This window comes from Diabrotica undecimpunctata, chromosome 5, assembly GCF_040954645.1.
Source record: "Diabrotica undecimpunctata isolate CICGRU chromosome 5, icDiaUnde3, whole genome shotgun sequence".
In the NCBI taxonomy this organism is placed as follows: domain Eukaryota; kingdom Metazoa; phylum Arthropoda; class Insecta; order Coleoptera; family Chrysomelidae; genus Diabrotica; species Diabrotica undecimpunctata.
In genome coordinates, this window is record NC_092807.1 from 96,354,134 (window position 1) to 96,372,458 (window position 18,325).

General features: G+C 35.1%; 2 protein-coding genes across 4 annotated transcripts in view; one reads left to right on the top strand and one right to left on the bottom strand.

Moving 5' to 3' along the window:
• The window catches only part of corn (microtubule-binding protein cornetto), a 167,831-nt gene that overhangs the window by 111,114 nt on the left and 38,392 nt on the right, over window positions 1-18,325 (top strand). The gene's annotated exons all lie outside the window — the stretch shown is intronic.
• LOC140441514 (coiled-coil domain-containing protein 40-like) overlaps window positions 5,552-18,325 on the bottom strand; it is a 29,784-nt gene continuing 17,010 nt past the window's right edge. Inside the window, exons 4-9 of the mRNA XM_072532283.1 lie at window positions 17,020-17,201; window positions 16,534-16,730; window positions 15,733-16,144; window positions 13,718-13,907; window positions 11,323-11,495; window positions 5,552-6,123 (exon numbers count right to left, since the gene is read on the bottom strand). Of these exons, the coding sequence (XP_072388384.1) occupies window positions 5,632-6,123; window positions 11,323-11,495; window positions 13,718-13,907; window positions 15,733-16,144; window positions 16,534-16,730; window positions 17,020-17,201 (1,646 nt within the window). The 3' untranslated portion in view covers window positions 5,552-5,631. The remainder of the gene's footprint in view (window positions 6,124-11,322; window positions 11,496-13,717; window positions 13,908-15,732; window positions 16,145-16,533; window positions 16,731-17,019; window positions 17,202-18,325) is intronic.

Consider the following 18,325-nt stretch of genomic DNA (forward strand, 5'->3'; position numbering starts at 1 on the left):
AATAACGTTAGATACTAAACAATTTTTAATTGTTTAGTAGGTTTATTGCTTTATTTACAAAATCCGAAGAAGTAGGTAATCTCTTTAATTCTATTGCTAGTAGATAAACGAATCTTTTTTATAAGTAATAACTTGACTTTGTTAAATAAAAATACAAAACAAACTAATAAAATTCACATTAATTAATTATTTTTGAAAAAAGCGTACTAATTTCTTTAAATTACAATAGTGATTACATTTTGAGCATAGCAAGTAGAGTCTAGAACTTATACTTATTATGTTGATCATATAATATTATCAACGTGAATTTAGACTGTAGAGAATTAAGTTTCTTTAGACTCGTTATAATTAATTGGTACATCCTTGAACCTGGGTAAAAATACAGATTTAAGAATCCGTAACAAAGTGATTTTATTGCTTGTTTCCGTTGATATCTTACTATATAGTTATGTAATCGCAAAAGAACGTAATATGCTGTAATTGCGAAGTTTCTATGGAGAATGAAATCATTAAATATTAAAAAATAGCACAAAGGTGTAGATGATTATGAAAAACCATCAAATAATGTGATATTGATATAAGCAATGGTTTGGTCTAGCAGACATGAACGGAAAAATCATTTTGTCAAGATGTCAACTTTTTTTTCAAGGCAATATAATAATAATAATTAAAGATTTGTACAATAACAACAAGTAAGAACACACAATCCAGAATTTTCAGAGTTCGAGGCAAAAACAAGATTAAAACAAGAGGGGTGCGTACTTAATCCTTTATTGTTCTCATTAGTTATGGATGATGTAACAAAGAAATTTAAAAAGAAATACTATAATATGCTAGTTAGAAAATTATTATTATAGAAAATGGAAGATTATTCGTGTAGTAGAAATAAACATAAAAATAAACTTCGGCGAAGCAAAGCAATGGTAGTAATAATGGAAAGACAAACGAAAAAATAAACCAGAAAATTGGGAAAAAAAACTATTATTAATATATTAAATATATTAAGAACAACTTTTTTTGGAAAGAAAGAGATACACAAGAAAGTAAAAAACCAAAGCATATGAGAAGATAGTGAGACCATTAATAGTAAATGGAAGTCGAAGAATTGAAGGGATCCTAAGAAGAGATACGATAGAAAACACGACAGTGATAGCAAGTTTAGAAGTGAAACCAATAGAAACAATCATAAGTGAGAGGCAAGAGACAGAGTGAATGACGAAATACTAGCAAAAAAGTATACAGGTCACAGGGAAAATACAAGGTTGGAATACAAAAGATTCGAGATACAGGCAAATAATACATAATATATGTGAAAACGCAACTATTATAGTACAACTAGACCAAAATACAAATCCCATCCCCATTAAGAGAGAAGTGAGACAAGGCGACGTAATATATCCAAAGCTTTTTAATCTAGCCCTAGGAGACGTCTTCAAAACTACAAATTGGTCAACATATTGACATCAACGTTAATGGTAACAAGTTAAACCACCTCAGATTTGCTGACGACATCGTAATTATAGCTAGCACATTCGAGGAATTACAAATTAAAATGAAGGAACTGTCAGACAGCTCCCAATAGGTCGGCCTTAAAACGAATATGACAAAAACAAAAACAATGACCAACACAGACGATCCCAGACATATAACTATCAATGACAGTGAGATAGAACAAGTCCAGGAATATATCTACCTAGGCTAAATTCTGAAACTGACAAAGAAAACCAAAATGTGGAAATCATTACAAGAGCAAGACTGGCATGGACAGGATTTGGAAAACTCAGTTGGATACTGAAGAACCGCAAAATACTTCCTATCATGACATATGGATGTCAAACCTGGACCCTAACCAATGCAAATATGAATAAACTAGCCACAATAGAAAGGGCAACGGAAAGAGCAATGTTAGCTATACGACTGTCAGATAAAAAGAAGAACGACTGGGTAAGATCAAAAACAAAAGTTGAGGATATCACAACAAAAATTGCCAAGATCATAGACAAACAGACCAACGTTGGAATGCCACAATACAACATCGGAAACCTTACAATGGTAGACGACGACAAAGAGAAAGACCGCAGATAAGATGGGTGGACATCAAAAGAATAACCGGAACAAATTCGAAGTATGTTGCTCAGGATAGAGATCGATGGAAGGAGTTAGGAGAGGCTTATGTCCAAAAATGAACGAGAGAAGACTAAGAAGAAGTTGACAAAAAACAGAAAAACGAGAAATAGATGGAAAGAGATTAAATATTTGACACAAATAGAGCAACATGGCCTTACCAACGGCCACCCGAAGTAATTTCCCATCTCAAGTAATGGTATGGGCAGCTATAACCGCCGATGAACGCTCACCAATCGTTTTATTGAATCTGATGTCAAAGTCAATGCAACTTATTATCGGGAAAATGTTTTAGAAGCTGCTTTAGAGCCGTGGGCACGCAAACATATCGGTTGTAGACCATGGACGTTATAACAAGACTCGGCACCGTCTCATAAAGCAAGTGTGAACCAAGAATGGTTAAAAAACCTTGTTCCACACTTCATTTCATCCACACAATAGCTTTCGAATTCGCCAGACGCAAATCCGATGGACTATTCCATCTGGTCCATTTTGGAGAGCAAGGTGAGGACTAGAAAATTTGCCAGTATGGATGCGCTGAAGAAAGCAATTATATGTGAATGGGCCAAAATACCGGAAGATCATATTCGTGCAGCATGCAACTCTTTTTTTGGTCTTTTCAAGGCCATAGTCAAGGCAAAAGGTGGCCACATCGAGCTAAAGTGAGTGGATCCTGAAATTTTGATTATTTTCACACATTTTTGTCATTTGAATCAATAAAAAATAATTTCACACCATGTATAGATATGGACTTATGTATACTACAGAAAGGAGATATACAAATTGTACTTTTTCACAACACTCTTCATGAAGATCAATATACGTTTTCATAAGTTTAAAATAATTTCTAAGCACTTTTTCCACTCCGAACGAGATAACACCAAATTAAGTGTTTTAAATGCATTAATATATTTTACAGGCGTCAAGCAGTATATTATTTTTTATTAGATGAAACTAATAGGAATTTGGTACAAAATTAAAAAATCAGAATTCGATGTTTTAGGTGCAAAAAATAATCAGTTCTTTGAGCGAATTTGTGTGATTTATAGTTTCGTGCTGGAGAACGATTTGTTTGTGGCATTTGCTTTACTTTAATTTGTTAGATCAGCGTAACTCAAACTAAGTTTTGCGGAGCACCAGTGCTCCGCAAAGTCTCCGGTAGGTGGAACCTATAGAAATCAGGTTATGTAAGACAAAAATAAACGACCAAAACGAAATTCTACGTATAGATTTAACAGGTACCTATAAGTAAATTTATAAATTTAATATTGTTAAGCCCACAGCCTATAACATCAAAATGTTACGCATACGTCAAAATTCGTTTCCAGACTGTAAGCAATTGAATGGTCTCGGTTCGTCGCACCGCTTCTCGTTAATCTGTAGTTCGAAAAAAATCGTCTGGCTGCGCGAAGTTTCTGGGGACTTTGAGTTGATTCGATGGCTGTATAATATAAAAGGAGGATTGTTTGGAGCAGAGAATTAATTAATCAAGCATACAGCAAAATTTACTTGCACCACACACAGTATGTTATGTTTGCTTGTGTTGCTTGCTACAGAGGCTTTGAATGTTTTTCTGCAAGAACAAAATACAGCAATAGACAATTTGACAAACGCCATAAAAGACATTACAGACATTAAAAGTAACACATAGACAGACTAAAAAAAGAAGACGACGAAGTGACAGACGACATTTTGACAGATAAGAAAGAAGACATTACAGTTGGAAAGAAGACGAGTGAAATGACTGACGACATTTTGACAGATAAAAAAAGAAGATCTAGAGCATGTCTTTGCACATGCTCTAAGAAGGAATAAAAGTCAATGGAAAAATCGTGAACAATATCAGGTATGCCGATGATACACTACTAATTGCTGGCAGTGAAGAAGAACTACAAATTCTGTTAACCAAAGTAGTGCGAGAAGGAGAACTATACGACCTTAAGGTGAATGTAAAAAAAAAACCAAAACAATGGTAATTTCTAAAAACACACACAGCAGTTATAAACATACTAGTCAACAACAATATAGTTGAACAAGTGAAAAAGTTTAAGTATCTAGGCTGTTGGATACATGAAACCTTAGACTAAGAATACGAGGTTAAATGTAGAATAGAACAGGCAAGAAACACCTTCTTAAAGATGCGACAGTTACTCACTACCCGTAATCTTGATTTGTCCCTACGATACCGCATGATAAAGTGTTATGTATATAGTGTACTATTACACGGCGTGGAAGCTTGGACGTTAACAGTCAGCTCGTTACGACGTTTAGAGAGCTTTGAGATGTGGGTATTTCGTCTGCTGCTTTCGTATGCTGAAAATTCCATGGACCGACGGCGTTAGAAATGAAGAAGATTTAAGGCGTATGGATAGAGAACGTGAACTCACAGAAATTGTCAAGAAGCGTAAAACTTTTTATCTTGGACACATATTTAGACACGACAGGTATAACTTCCTTCAGCTTATTATAGAAGACAGACGCGGCCCGGATAGACGACAAATGACCTGGCTGCGCAACATCAAAGATTGGACAGGATTAGACTTTCAAAGTTTAATAAGGAAAGCCCAAAATAGGGAAGACTTTGCAGAGGTCATCGCCAATCTTCGCTAAGAAGACGGCACCTAAAGAAGAAGAAGAAAAAAGAAGACATTACAGCTTAAAAGAAAAAGAAGGCAGCCTGACCGATAAGGAAAAAGAAGATCCGGGCAGCCGAAAAGAAGACGACTGAAATAACACGACATTTTGACAGATGAGGAAGAAGACTTACAGTCGAAAATGAGAAGAGTATTGAATGACAGATAAGAATGAAGAACTGTTACATCCGAAAAGGTGACGTCTGAAGTGACAAATGACATTTTGACAGAGATAAGAACCTAGAACTGTGACAGCCGAAAAACAAGAGGAATTGTCAGACGGAGAAAAAGACGACTTGACACTTGACAGACGGAAAACAAGAAGTGATAGTTGACATGACATCTGTAAAAATGTTCCTATACTTAATCCCCCATACCCTGCTCCATACCAGTCATAAGAATTCAATCTTTCTTCTATCGAGGCTGACATTACCTGATAAAGAATAAAAAACAATTTCGTACCTACCATTAAATGGACTTAGTTTTTTCATTTTCTTACGAACGTACTACTTACTCAGTAAGTCTTACTGTATCCACCTCTTTTGGATGATTATTTTGGTTTTGATTTTAGTTTAGGGCTTTAGGTTTAAGGATTTTGTTAAAAGTTGTATTTTTTAAAGGGTGTCACTACCAAGAAAGTTTGAGAGTCGCTGGGTTAGATAATCGAAAGTTCTACAATTTACTACAGCTATTTATGGACTGTACAGCTATTTATGGACTGTAAGTTAATCCTACTCGAACACAAACTGGTTCTTTTACTTCTGTTTTCTGTTGCTTCTTTAGCTTTATTCAAGTAAAACAAATGCTTTGTGCAATAAGGAGAGTATATTTGCAAATATTGTGTAAATATAAATATAACGGAGAGCATGTTTAATTACCCATACATACATAAAGAAACTACCCCTAACATATTTTCTATTCTACATAATAAATAAACCTTGTCCGGAAAATCTCGACGCAAATTACCAGTAATTTTAATCAACCTTTCGTTAATACTTTTGGCTTTATTATATTCGTTTACCAAGTCATCTTTCTTTTTATAAACGACATATGGTGTTTGTTTTTTAACTATCTGTTTATACAGAACAGCTTTCCGTTGATTGAGTACCAACAGTTCGAATTTTAGCTCCCTGCTGATTTTCGTTTCTTCGAGTTCCTTTTTGAGTACATCTAGATGGCCATGTATCGATTTTTCACGTGTCTTAATATAACTGATCTTCTTTAAATGTTCTGTTTTTGCCTTTTCTTCTACTGTAATCTTTTTCTTGGTTGTTTCAATATCGTTTTCGACTCTCTTAATTTGATTTTTCATATTGTCGAGCTTTTTCGTTAAATTCATTCTAATTTTTTCAGTCGGGTCGCCTTTCTGTAACATAAAATTTAAAAAGCTATTAGAAATAATGGAAAATACAATTTGGGTTAGAAATTGTAGCTTCCTTAGCTGTATAAGAAGCCCATTGGTACTTGCAAACTATTTTTGCGGCGTATGATCTTAATCTTGTATAAATTATGGTTCATCAGCTCAGTTGCTATTTGCCCAGATCCTGGGGTTTTATTTAATTTGCCTACAGCTCGTCTAACGCTAGACATCGTTGAGAGGTTTTTTCAGTCTGTTATCTATTTGATCCAATGGTATTTCAGGTTATGCCTCCTTTCTGTCTTCTTCAAGTTTTTCTTTAAAATGCTTTGTTTATTTCATATTGTTATCTCAAGATATTTTCTTCGTAATATTTGGACATCGTTGTTTTGGTTGAATTCTTTTCTTCTTTTGTTTATTTTATGGTAGAATTTTCTTGTCTCCTCTGTTTTACCAAGTTCCTGCTGTCCTCGAAGTTCTTTGTTTATATTCTCCCGCAATATGAATCTACCACACATACGCCAAGTAGCGAATTTCGAAGTAGTAGACAGATTTATCTACTTGCGCTCCATGATAACCAAGAATGGCGATATAGTCCCTAAATAATCAAGCGTTGACTATTTGTGGAGACTGCTTTGATGAAAATATGGAAAGACCGAACAATAACAAGGAAGACTAAACTGATGTTGGTCAATGCCCAATTTTTTCAATTGCTACACAAGCGGTGGAAATATGGACTCTCAAAAAAATCGATAGAAGTAAGATCGAAACTTTTGAAATGTAGATCTACAGAAGAAGTCTATGCATGTCATGGACATGAACGGCAGGCTATTAAAAAAGTGAACCGAACATACCTATATTACTTCGATGACAAAGTCGAAGTAGAAGGACTAAATACGGAATCCACGGAATACTTATACACAAAAAGAATAGGAAGACGATCAGTAGGAAGACCCCTAAAAAAGGATGGAACGACAGCTTACTGGGGGCACATTGTAAAACAGACACTCATGTCTACATCAAAAGAAGAAGAAGAAGACGGCCAGAAGAGTGGGGACTATAGAACTATTGGTAGTAGAAGAAAAGGTAGAAGTCCTAAGATCAAGAGAAAGCTCTTAAGACAACACAAGATGGGCAGACCAAATGCAAACTTTGGTGGGAAAGTCCCTATATAAGCCGTCCATCTGACACACGATGGCGATTAAGGCTCAAGGAATGAGGAGGAGGATTAAAACTCTTTCTTTCCTTTAGTTTTTATACACCGTTTGAACTCTTTGTAGCTATCAGAATTAATCAATTACTCTAGAAAAATCATATTAGATAAATCGAATGCTTTTGTACCTCCTTGCTTCCTTTATTATCCACATCATCTGCTAGATATTCCACAATTACATTTCAACACTTTAATTCAATTTTATTTGTTATGAACAAAATAACTATGAATGAATATATATGATGATCTCATGTACCCAGTATAAATTTATTGTATTTATATTGTAAATGCAAAAATAAAATAAAAATGTGTAGCAGATAACTACTGATAAGGGAAACCACTTATTATCACAAATACCACGTAAAACGTTGGTTTTTTAAATGCGTCTAAGTGACTCAAACTTAAAAACATATTAAACTATACATATTGAAAAAATTAAAAATTTATTATACTAGCTCAATGGAAAATATTCGCAGATAACTTGGCCGGCTCCACAAACGAAATGTAATCAAATACCAACAAATTGGGTAAAGTTAGAAAATAGGTTTGACTATACATCGACACAAACAAGAAAAAAACTGGAAGAAATTGATAAACCTAGAATAGGAGGCATAGTTTGGTCAAATATCAAAACCATTCTTCATTATTCATTCATCATTATACCGAACACAAACTCGGAAATCAAAAAGGATCTGTTTTAAAGTGTTGTATAAAGAAGAAAGATATATAAATAGATCTTCACAAATTATAAGACCTTCTAGTCAAATAGGATCATTAATGTGTATCAGTATACTGGTGGTACTTTGAAAACTTTCCCATCAAAAAAGACTTTCAGTGAATGAAAGTTTTAACGTTGGAAAGTTTTCAAATTTCCACCTTTTATAATCTTTAAAGAGAAAAAGACTAAAAACGTTTGCTGAATGTTGTAGATTACAAAATACAAAGAAGGATACAAAAGAGAAAACGAATTGTGAAAAAAAAAACAAAAAGGAGAAAATAATGATATATTAGAATCTAGGAGAAACCTAAAATATATCAATTGGCCTAAGTATAACAGAAAGGGACCAAGCCAGCAAGTAATAGTTTAACTCAGCCTGAGAGACTTGCACACCCCTTAAGAATGATATTAGGGTGATACAATTCATTCATCAAATCGACCATGTGCTGATAGACAAAAGGGCAGCCAGTAGTATCTCAAATATGAGAACACGACGAGGAGCATGCTGTGGATCAGACCATCTTTTACTCCAAACCAAATTTAGATGCAGAGTTAACAAAGAAATAAACGAAAGACAACAAAGAACAAACAGACTGAACCTGGAAAAACTGAAGATTCAGGAATGTAAAGAGAAGTTAAAAGGAGAAGTCGCAAATGAGTTAAAGACGCTAGAACTGCACTCCATAGAGGGCAAATGGAATAATATCAAAACAGCAGTACTGACAGCGGCAGCGTCCACCCTGGGAAACAAAAAAAAGGCGAGAAGAGGAGCATGGTTCGATGACGAGTGCAGACAAGCAATAGAGGAAAGAAATGAAGCACACAAAATGTATATAACAAGAAGAACACGGGAAAGACAAACATCATTTGAAGTCGCAAGACGGAAAGCAGACATGATATGTAGAAATAAAAAAAGAGCCTATGAAAATAAACAAATAGAAAAAATAGAAGAAAATTTTAAAAACAACGAAATTAGAGGGGCTTACAAATACCTAAAAAAGATAAAAAAAGTGGGTATAAACCTCAAACAAGTCTATATAAAGATGATAGAGAGCAAAAAATCAGTGACCAACAGAAAGTCACAGAAACCTGGAAGCATTATTTTCAGACCCTACTTGATACACAGGTAGACATGGAAGATGAAATGGGTACGAACTACGCAGAAGAGAATGAAGTAAAAGCTCCAACCATAGAAGAAGTTCTCGAAGCTATTAAGGCCCAGAAAAACAATAAATACCCGGGAGTTGACGAAATATCAGTAGAATTATATAAGGTAGGTGGCGATCACCTTGCAAGTCACATCCATGAGCTCATCAAAGACATATAACAAGGCGAGAAAATACCCAACGACTGGAAGAAAAGTATAGAATGTCCAATCTATAAAAAATGAGACAAAGTCCAGTGCAAAAACTACCGTGGAATCTCTCTACTATGTGCAGTATATAAAGTCCTCACGTATATTATAAACCAGCGGCTGCAGCCACTAGCAGAAAATATTATTGGAGAGTATCAGACGGGCTTCCCACTGGGAAGATCTACACTGGATCGGAAAAGGAAAGTACTGAGGAGAATACTAGGACCTGTGAGGGAAAACGGAATCTTCAGAAGTCGATACAACAACGAGCTTTATCAACTTTATAAGGAAGCACCACTGTCAGACTTCATTAGAATACAAAGATTGCAATGGGCCGGGCATTTGATAAGAATGGGAGAGTATAGGTTACCAAAAAGAGCACTTAATGCTAGAATGCAGGGAAAGAGACCGGTTGGAAAGCCAAGAAAGTGCTGTAGTAGTAGTGTGGAAGACACAGTAAACAGCGACGCACAAGCCCTTTTAGGAGTCAGTGTATGGAGAAGATCAGCCACAGAGAAGCAAGGGTGGAGGCAAAAAATAATGTAGGCCATGGCTCAATTTGGGCTGTAGTATCGTAGAAGAAGAAGAAGATATAATTCATTGGAGCGAGAAGGATTAACCCGTGTAAACAGGAATAACTCCACCGCGCACTCCGATAGCACCCCCGATAACGCTCTGATGCGCTATAGAAGCTCTCTTATCAGCAAAGTGCTTGTCATGTGGGAGTCATGAGTACAAGGCCTTCCACACGAAATCCTACCCCGAACAACGAAGGCCAGCGTAAGGCGCTCTATTCGCGCTATCTCTAGTGACTTATCATCGTTCTGTATTGCTTGCTCGGGCCTCTCGACTCCGCCGTGGGTTACGTCTAGTTCGGTGACTTGGCGCTCGAGAATGGGGCCCCTCTTGCCCATTTTTTGGGTGTTCTTAGTATTTTGTGTGGCTTGCGCCTTTTGCTAGTGTTTTATTTATTTTTTTGGTGACCGAAGCCGTTTTTTGTATTTTTAGTAGATTTATTGAGCGCTGTCTGAAGTATATAAAATCAACATTAGTAAATACAATACCATGTCAAAGGTAAGCGCGTTGTCTTCTTTTGATAGACCAACAATTATTTGGACTTTATTATATGTTTGCTAATGTTTGCTGTTTAGGTCTTCTGTGCTACTATCTATGGTACATATCAAACCTTAATATCTGTCGTAGGATCAGTTTTGGGTCGACTTCTTACTTAGCTAATTCGAAAGGAACCGAGAACATTTAAAAGAGATAAAAGTCTCCTGTCATCGTTTTGCGCCTTAGAGCACGGTCTTATGTTAAGGAACTGTTGAAAAGAGATCGAACATATTACAAAATCGGCATATAATAAAAGTGCAATTATAGAACAGGCCAGAAAATCTTTCGAAAAAATATCTGCTTTGTGATTCTCGAATAAAACTCGAAATTCGACTACGTTTATCAAAATGCTACGTCTGGTCGACTCTTCTATATGCAGTTGAAAGGTGGACCCTAAAAACATCAAACGTAAATAAATTGGAGGCCTTTGAAATGTGGATCTACCGGAGAATGCTCAAAATTTCATGGACATCGCATACCTCAAACGAAGAAGTGCTGCATAGAATAGGCAAGGAAAGAGGACTTTTTAACACAGTAAAAGTTAGAAAAACATCATACCTAGGCCACATACTGAGAAATAATAAGTACCAATATGCCCAACTTATAGTGAAAGGAAAAATCGAGGGAAAGAGAGGCCTAGGAAGGAAAGGACTATCGTGGCTCAGAAACATCCGACAATGGACAGGGCTCAATTTTGAACAGCTAATAAGAACGGCTGAAGATAGAGAAGATTTTAAAATTGTAGTAGCCAACCTCCATTGAGGAGAGGGCACTTTAAGAAGAAGAAGCAATTATATAAATTTAACTTACTTTATCTCCGTGCATTGACTGAATTGCTTCGGAGGAATAAAAAATCTTATCTCTTCGAGATATGCAGTACTCCATGTCCTTCACCAATTTTTCCTGTGCCTTTTTAAGTTGTCCGTAAATAATTTCCATTTTGTGTATTTCCAACTGCATTGAATTTAATTCTCCACCTTTACCTGCAATATTTATATTACGTTGTTATGGGCTGTTCTTTTAAAAATAATGTTTTTTATTAATAAACAAAGGCACGATTATTATTGCAATTACAATCTGCTTATAAGTAATTAATGACTTACAATATAACCTAACTGCTATATTATTTGATTTTACACATACTCAAAGTGGGCTGGCATAAGTTCATACAGATTTTAATATTTGTTTATAAAGTGGTAGCTCATTATGAATCGACAGAGCGGAGTTTCTTTCAACTAGTCGGTACATCTTTCATTCATCATTTTTATATTTAGTTCTTTCCTATTCCATATATCAAAATCATATATCTCCGGGTTGATATTTCTTTTCATCTTTTTTTTAGATGTAGTAATCTAATTTCTTTGTCTTGCTTAACAGCTTCCTCCCATCTTTCTTCATCCTCTTGATATGCATTGGGTTTGGATGTATTTTCGAGATATGTAGAAAATAGCTCTGCTTTTTGTGCATTATTTCTGACACAATTTCCATTTGTTACTTTAATGAGCAGGGAAGTCTCGTTAGTCTTTTGGTAGCTTTCCATAAAGAGTAATCAGATATACCATTATCTTATAAATATTTTGTCACGAGCAATTCTGCTCCTTTATCTAATTTGTCTATGTTGTTAGCTGTACCGCCAGATTTATTTTCTCTTCAAGGCTCAGCTTAAAAGTTGCCCAATCCGTCAGTTTGTCTGTTAATATTAAATTATTTTTATTTTTTAATGATTTTGTTACTCATGGTTAATACTCTAAACAAATGATCGGAGTTCATATTCTAGCAATCGTTAATGTGTACAAATTAGCTATAATATTCTTGATCATAAACAAAACCATCATTATATAAGGGATCTTCTTTTTATCTGTAGGCCAATATTAAGCTGGTATTACTTACTTACTTGTTCCGTGGCGTTACAACCCTTCATGGGTTTTAGCCGACTCGACAACATGCCTCCACTGTTTTCTGTCTTGAACAACCTCCATCCAATTATCCACGCCCATAGTGCTTAGGTTTCCTGCTATATTATCTCGCCACCGGAGACGAGGGCTTCCGCGTGGTCCCCTTCCAGTTGGGACTTCCTCCCACACCAGTCTTACTGTTCGTTCGTCAGAATGTCTTCTGAGGTGTCCTGCCCATTGGAGTCTTCTGGACTTTATTTTTTTTTTATGATGTTGGTGTCTGGGTAAAGTTCTTCGAGTTCTTTGTTCTTATCCTATATTATCCTGATGCTTCATCCATCACAGGGCCTAAGATCTTCCTTAGGATTTTTCTTTCCCAAACACATAGTCTCTCTTCGTTTGCCTTTGTTATCGTTCACGTTTAGCTTCCATACATCACAACGGGTCGTATGATTGTTTTATAGACCTGTATCTTCGTACGTCTTGTTAGTTGTTTCGATTTTATAAGGTTGTGGAGGGCAAAAAGACATCTGTTGCCGGTCTGGATCCTGTTTTCCTATGATCAGTTATTGTCTTTAGTTATTGTTGTTCCAAGATACTTGAATTCCCTAACGCGCTTAAAGTTAAAGTCATCGATGGTGATGTTCTGACCGATTCTGTCTCTGCTTTGGTTATAGCGGCTCGTATACATATATTTCGTCTTGTTTTCGTTGATTTGGAGCCCCATCTTCTCTGCTTCCTTCTCGAACCTCACGAAAGTCTCCTGAATCCTTAATCGTGTGTTTCCTATTAGATCGATATCGTCTGCAAATGCCAGTAGTAAGTTTTTTCCTTCTCGATGAAATACTGTATTTGGTTTTTCGATTCTTGCACTTCTGATTATGTGTTCCAGAGCTAAGTTGAAGAGTTGTGGTGAAAATGCATCTCCCTATTTTAGTCCATTGATTATTGCAAATGTCTCCGAGTATTATTGTCCAACTCTCACCTTACATCGTAACCGTTCCATACACATCCGTATCAACCTTACTAGTTTTTTTTTTGAAAGCTAAGTTCCTGCATCGTTGTCCACAGTCTGGCCCTGCATACTCTGGTAGCTGGTATTACGAACGGATAAATTATGCGGTATATTTTGTATCCTTTAAATTTAATATAGGACTTATTAGTAAAATAATGTGTTTCAGAGACAAGAGAGATCAATTTTCTCAATGTCAAGGATTGATATTGATTAAGTAATATTTTAGAATAATAAATCATACTGTTTGACGAGTTAAAAATATTTAAAAAATAATAAAATCTTGTAAAAATGTTACCTCTAGCTTCTTTCATGTTCATGAAAGTATCTTTTGCAAGTAGAAATTGTTTTTCCCATTCCAGTGCTTCTCTATTGATACTAATAAGTTCCTTGCTTAGCTGTAATTTATCTTCATCGATTTCAGCAATTTCTGCTTCGATGTGTAGCAATTCTAGCTCAGAATCTTTTAATTTGGTATCGTATGTACTCTAAAATATAAATACATAATTACCTTAGACTTCAGCATGTTGGTATACAGGTACCGAGATAATGTCTGTAGTTCTTGTGTTTTACAGATTACGAGATGGGGTCTATCACGGAAAACTTATTGAAATACTAAAGAAACAAAATCTGTAAGAACGAAATATAAAAATAGAAAAAAAAATAGTAGTATTTACTGGCATAAGATAGCAATAGTCACAGTAGTTAGGGAGATATTAGAAGAGATACGTGGAAACAAATTTACATATTGCCTCATCTATTGTTTAACTTGTACTTTGAAGAAAGTACAAGTTAAAGTTGTTTTCTAATAAGTAGTTTATGGAAAACAACATAAAAGAACGTTGCTAAAAACAACTACTTAAAGCAGCTGCTTCGAAATATGGAGTGGCCATGACGATTGCTAACCTCTATAACGGAATTTGAACTGGAAGAAGAAGATTGTTGTTGTATTTCGTCGACATGGTCTACATTGAAATCAAAGTGTGATACCTTCCTTTGGAATATTTAAAAAAAAATGGTCGTCAAAGGATATTCTGATTATGGCATGGCCCTTTCATCCAATGGCGCTACTATGTAGTGCCCGAATCTCCTGATCCAATTTTCCAGGTATTTTGATCATGGACTCAACGTGACCATCGTCTTACGTGTAAAGTGTAGTTCTCGGAGATTGTTTTACCAAATTCTTGGTATATCACGTAGATGTCTTGCTTAATAAATATTCTGATTTACTCTTGGACACATCTGTCTTCGGATATGCAGCTCAGATGTACTAACTATCTCATTCTAGTCCTGTGCCACAAAATTTGGCTCTTCATAGAATTGGTTGCTCAAATTTTGCTAATTACCCCGGTAACGCGTAGGTCTCCATAGAATTTCCTATACTAGCAATTAAGCGATAGATTCTGTTTTTTGTTTTCTAAGTAAATAAACCTGAGGTAATAAAATATTGAACAGCACATTACGTTCTGTTACTGTGTAGCTTCGGCAAAAACACGGCACCTGGTCCCAATCGTATCCACCAAAGGTACCTGAAAAAACTCCCACTTAATTTATTCCCTCTAATCACGGCTATAGTCAATGTTGCACTCAAACTTTGCTGTTTTCCTCTCTCCTGGAAAATAGTATGCACTATTCTGATCCCAAAAAAGGAAAACACTGGACTAACCCTGAATGATAATGACCTATTTCACTCGTAAACACGCTGGGCAACGTCTACGAAGGTTTCTTGAAGGGCGTCCTTAATATCATGCCCGATTTTTAATTCGGATTTAGCTCAAGACACTCCATTCAACATGCATTGAGAGAAGTCGTCACTCACATCATAGGCACATTTTTTGACATCAAAAAAGCATTCGATGAGGTCTGGCATACAGACCTAATTAAAAGGTTCGTGAAATTGTACTACTATTCCTTAAGTTAATGTATTCTTTCCCAATGGTAGGACGATTTGAATAGAAGCCGCAAAATCATTAATTGCCCCATTTTGCAGCCAGCCCTAGAACCTTACTAAATGGAGACAATAGGGCACTCCTCGCCATTGGTAGAGATCCTAGGGTGTTTAATGACGCACAGCGACAACTTAATTTAGTCGAAAGATGGTGTGCAAATTGCCGAGCTTATCTAAATCTTGCTAGGTGCTTTCCTAATGATTTTTTCAAGAGTTTTTCTCTTCAGAATTTTCTCCTCAAATTATCACTTTATGAGATTACACGTATTGGCAATATCGCTAGACAATTAGTGAGTTGTATTTAAACGAAATTAGTATAGCAAAAGTTTATTTCAAAACTACAAGAAAGATAAATTTGTACGTACCTGTAGAAGAGTTGTATTTCTATCCAAGTTCATTTTCACATTCCTCTTTTTGAACAAAGTCTCTCCAAGAACAGCAGCCTTATTTATAAGCATATTCAGATTATGTTTTACTTTCTCCTCGCGTTTCTTAATATCATCAATTTCATCTGAAATTCGTATATTCTTTTGCTGTAAAACCAAAACTTGCTTTTTTAATCGATTCATATCTTGAATTTGATCTTGTCGCTCATTGGATATCGAAATAATGTTGTTTTGCTCTCTTAGCCAAACAACTTGTAGTTTCCTGACTGACTGCTGTATCTCAGATATCATTTTCTCTGTATCTTTCATTTTCATTTCTCCCTTTGTTAAGGTCTCCCCGGTTTGTTTTTTGATTATTAGGTCGAGTTTAATGTTGACGGCTTGATATAATCTGGAAAAATCGTCATACGTTTTATGTAAACCTTATCTTTGTCTGATCATTATTAAATTTTCTTAAATTTTAGAATAGAGAAATACATCATTTATTATTTATGAACATCACATGTTTGCCGTTCAAGATTTGATAGACAGGCCGTGATATGACAATTAACAGGTAGTACACAACACTTAAAATGACAGCTGACTTTTGACAGCTGACATGAAAGCGACCTTTTTACAAAATAGTTAATAACTGACATTGAAATTGCCATACTATATTCGACAAGATGTAGATGTATGTTTATTTATTTCTATGATCCAAAAGTTTCCTCTTACAAATATTTGGCTCTTGTAGTCCTTATTAATTTAAGGCATTTTACAAATATAAGAGATATAACTTACTTTTCTTTTTTTCTATAGCGAACTTCATATTTTTCCTGCTCCGTACGTAGAATCTTCTGCTCCTTTTCCAATATTTCAAATTGTTCTTGTAAATCATTTTTAATTTGCATCATCTCGTCATTTTTGTATGATTGGAAGGTTATTTGGGCTTTGAGAAAACTTCTCCGGTTTGTAGTTTCATTACGTAAAAGTTCCATCTACAAAAATATTAATATCATTAAAGAAATGTTCAAAATTATAACTAAAAAAAGTTCTGTGTTCAATGTTCAGTTCTGTCCAATCAGTTCATTGAATCTAGAGAATGTTACAAATTATCTCCCAAATCTTGTAACATTTGACTTTAACGCCGCTTCGAGGAATCATTTTAATTTTTTTTTGTCAATAAAAAAATTTTTAGTACTATCTGGTTATGAATTTGTCACATTAGTGTTGTATATAAAATTATTTAAGAACTTAAAAATAATATTTTGTTGTTAGTGCACTTACCCGTCTCCTTTTTTCCCGAATCTCTTCTGAGGCAATTCTTGTTCTTTTGGCCAATTTATTGTTTGTTAGTTCCCCTTGTATATATTTAAGTATATCTTCTTCTAGAGTTGATTTCTTTAGGTACACAGAGTCGTAATCTTTGATAACTCTGTCAAGGGCGTGTTGTTTGTGTACAATTTCATCTAAAAAATAAATTCTTAGTAATACTTAAGATCTGCTAACCTTACGTAAGAGTGATTATAGATTGTCGATTTTAAAGGGGTCGTTGTATCATGTAGTCCTTATTACTCTGCGACGTAAAAGACCTTGCATCTAAGCCAATAGGGTGCATTAGTTCCTTGGTATGGAGCTAATTTCTCGATATAAACTACCTTGGGTTTACTTCTAGCTGAAAATTGGATGCGGTAAATTAGGTCGTTTATTTTCTGCAGGATCCTGTACGGGCCCTCCCAGTTTCGTTAAAGTTCCAGACAAAGTCTTTTCTTACGTTTGGGATTGTATAACTGGGACACCTCTTTCGAAAGTTGTTCCGGTAGCATGCATGTCGGACCTGTCCTTGGCTTTGCCACTTTAAAGCTTTAAACTTTTACAAGCAAATTCGTAATCTTTGTTCAATTTTCCTTTTAAATTTTCGATATAAGTCAGGGATGAACGTTCTTCTTCCAGTCATCATCATTGATAGAGAATAACCGGTTGCGGTGAATGTTCAGAACTTCTATAGGCTAACAGGAATAGAGAAATTAAAGTTTCCCAATCATTTTGATTATCAAACATTGAAAGGTATTGTTACGATAATTATCCTGGCCTAAAATAACCGTAAATATTATGACTAATGTGTTCTGTTTTTAGATTTTACGAGAGTATTCTATTAGCCGGCAGAAATTTACCTGAAGGGACCTTCCAGAAACGGTCGAGCCGATGTAAAAATACCCGTTTGCCTTACCGTTATAATTTCGCCGCTAATCGAGAAGGCTGTTCGATGATTCTAGCGTAAAGGCAATGGCATATATAAAGGACATTTTATTTGGAAGGAACAGTTAGTTAATAAAGAAGATTCGCGCTCGCGATATTTTTGTTACGCTCGCCTAAATAAATTATGTGTATTATTTAGTGAGAAATAAACTTATATAAATTATCGTGCCTTTTAATAAATTAAAGTAGGAACAATATAATAAATTAGTAAAGACATTATAAATTAAAGACATAACAATTAATAAATTCACAACAAATGGTGTCAGAGTGAGATCGAACATAAATTAGACTTATAATAATAATACAAGTGAATATAAAATAAATTGTGAAAATG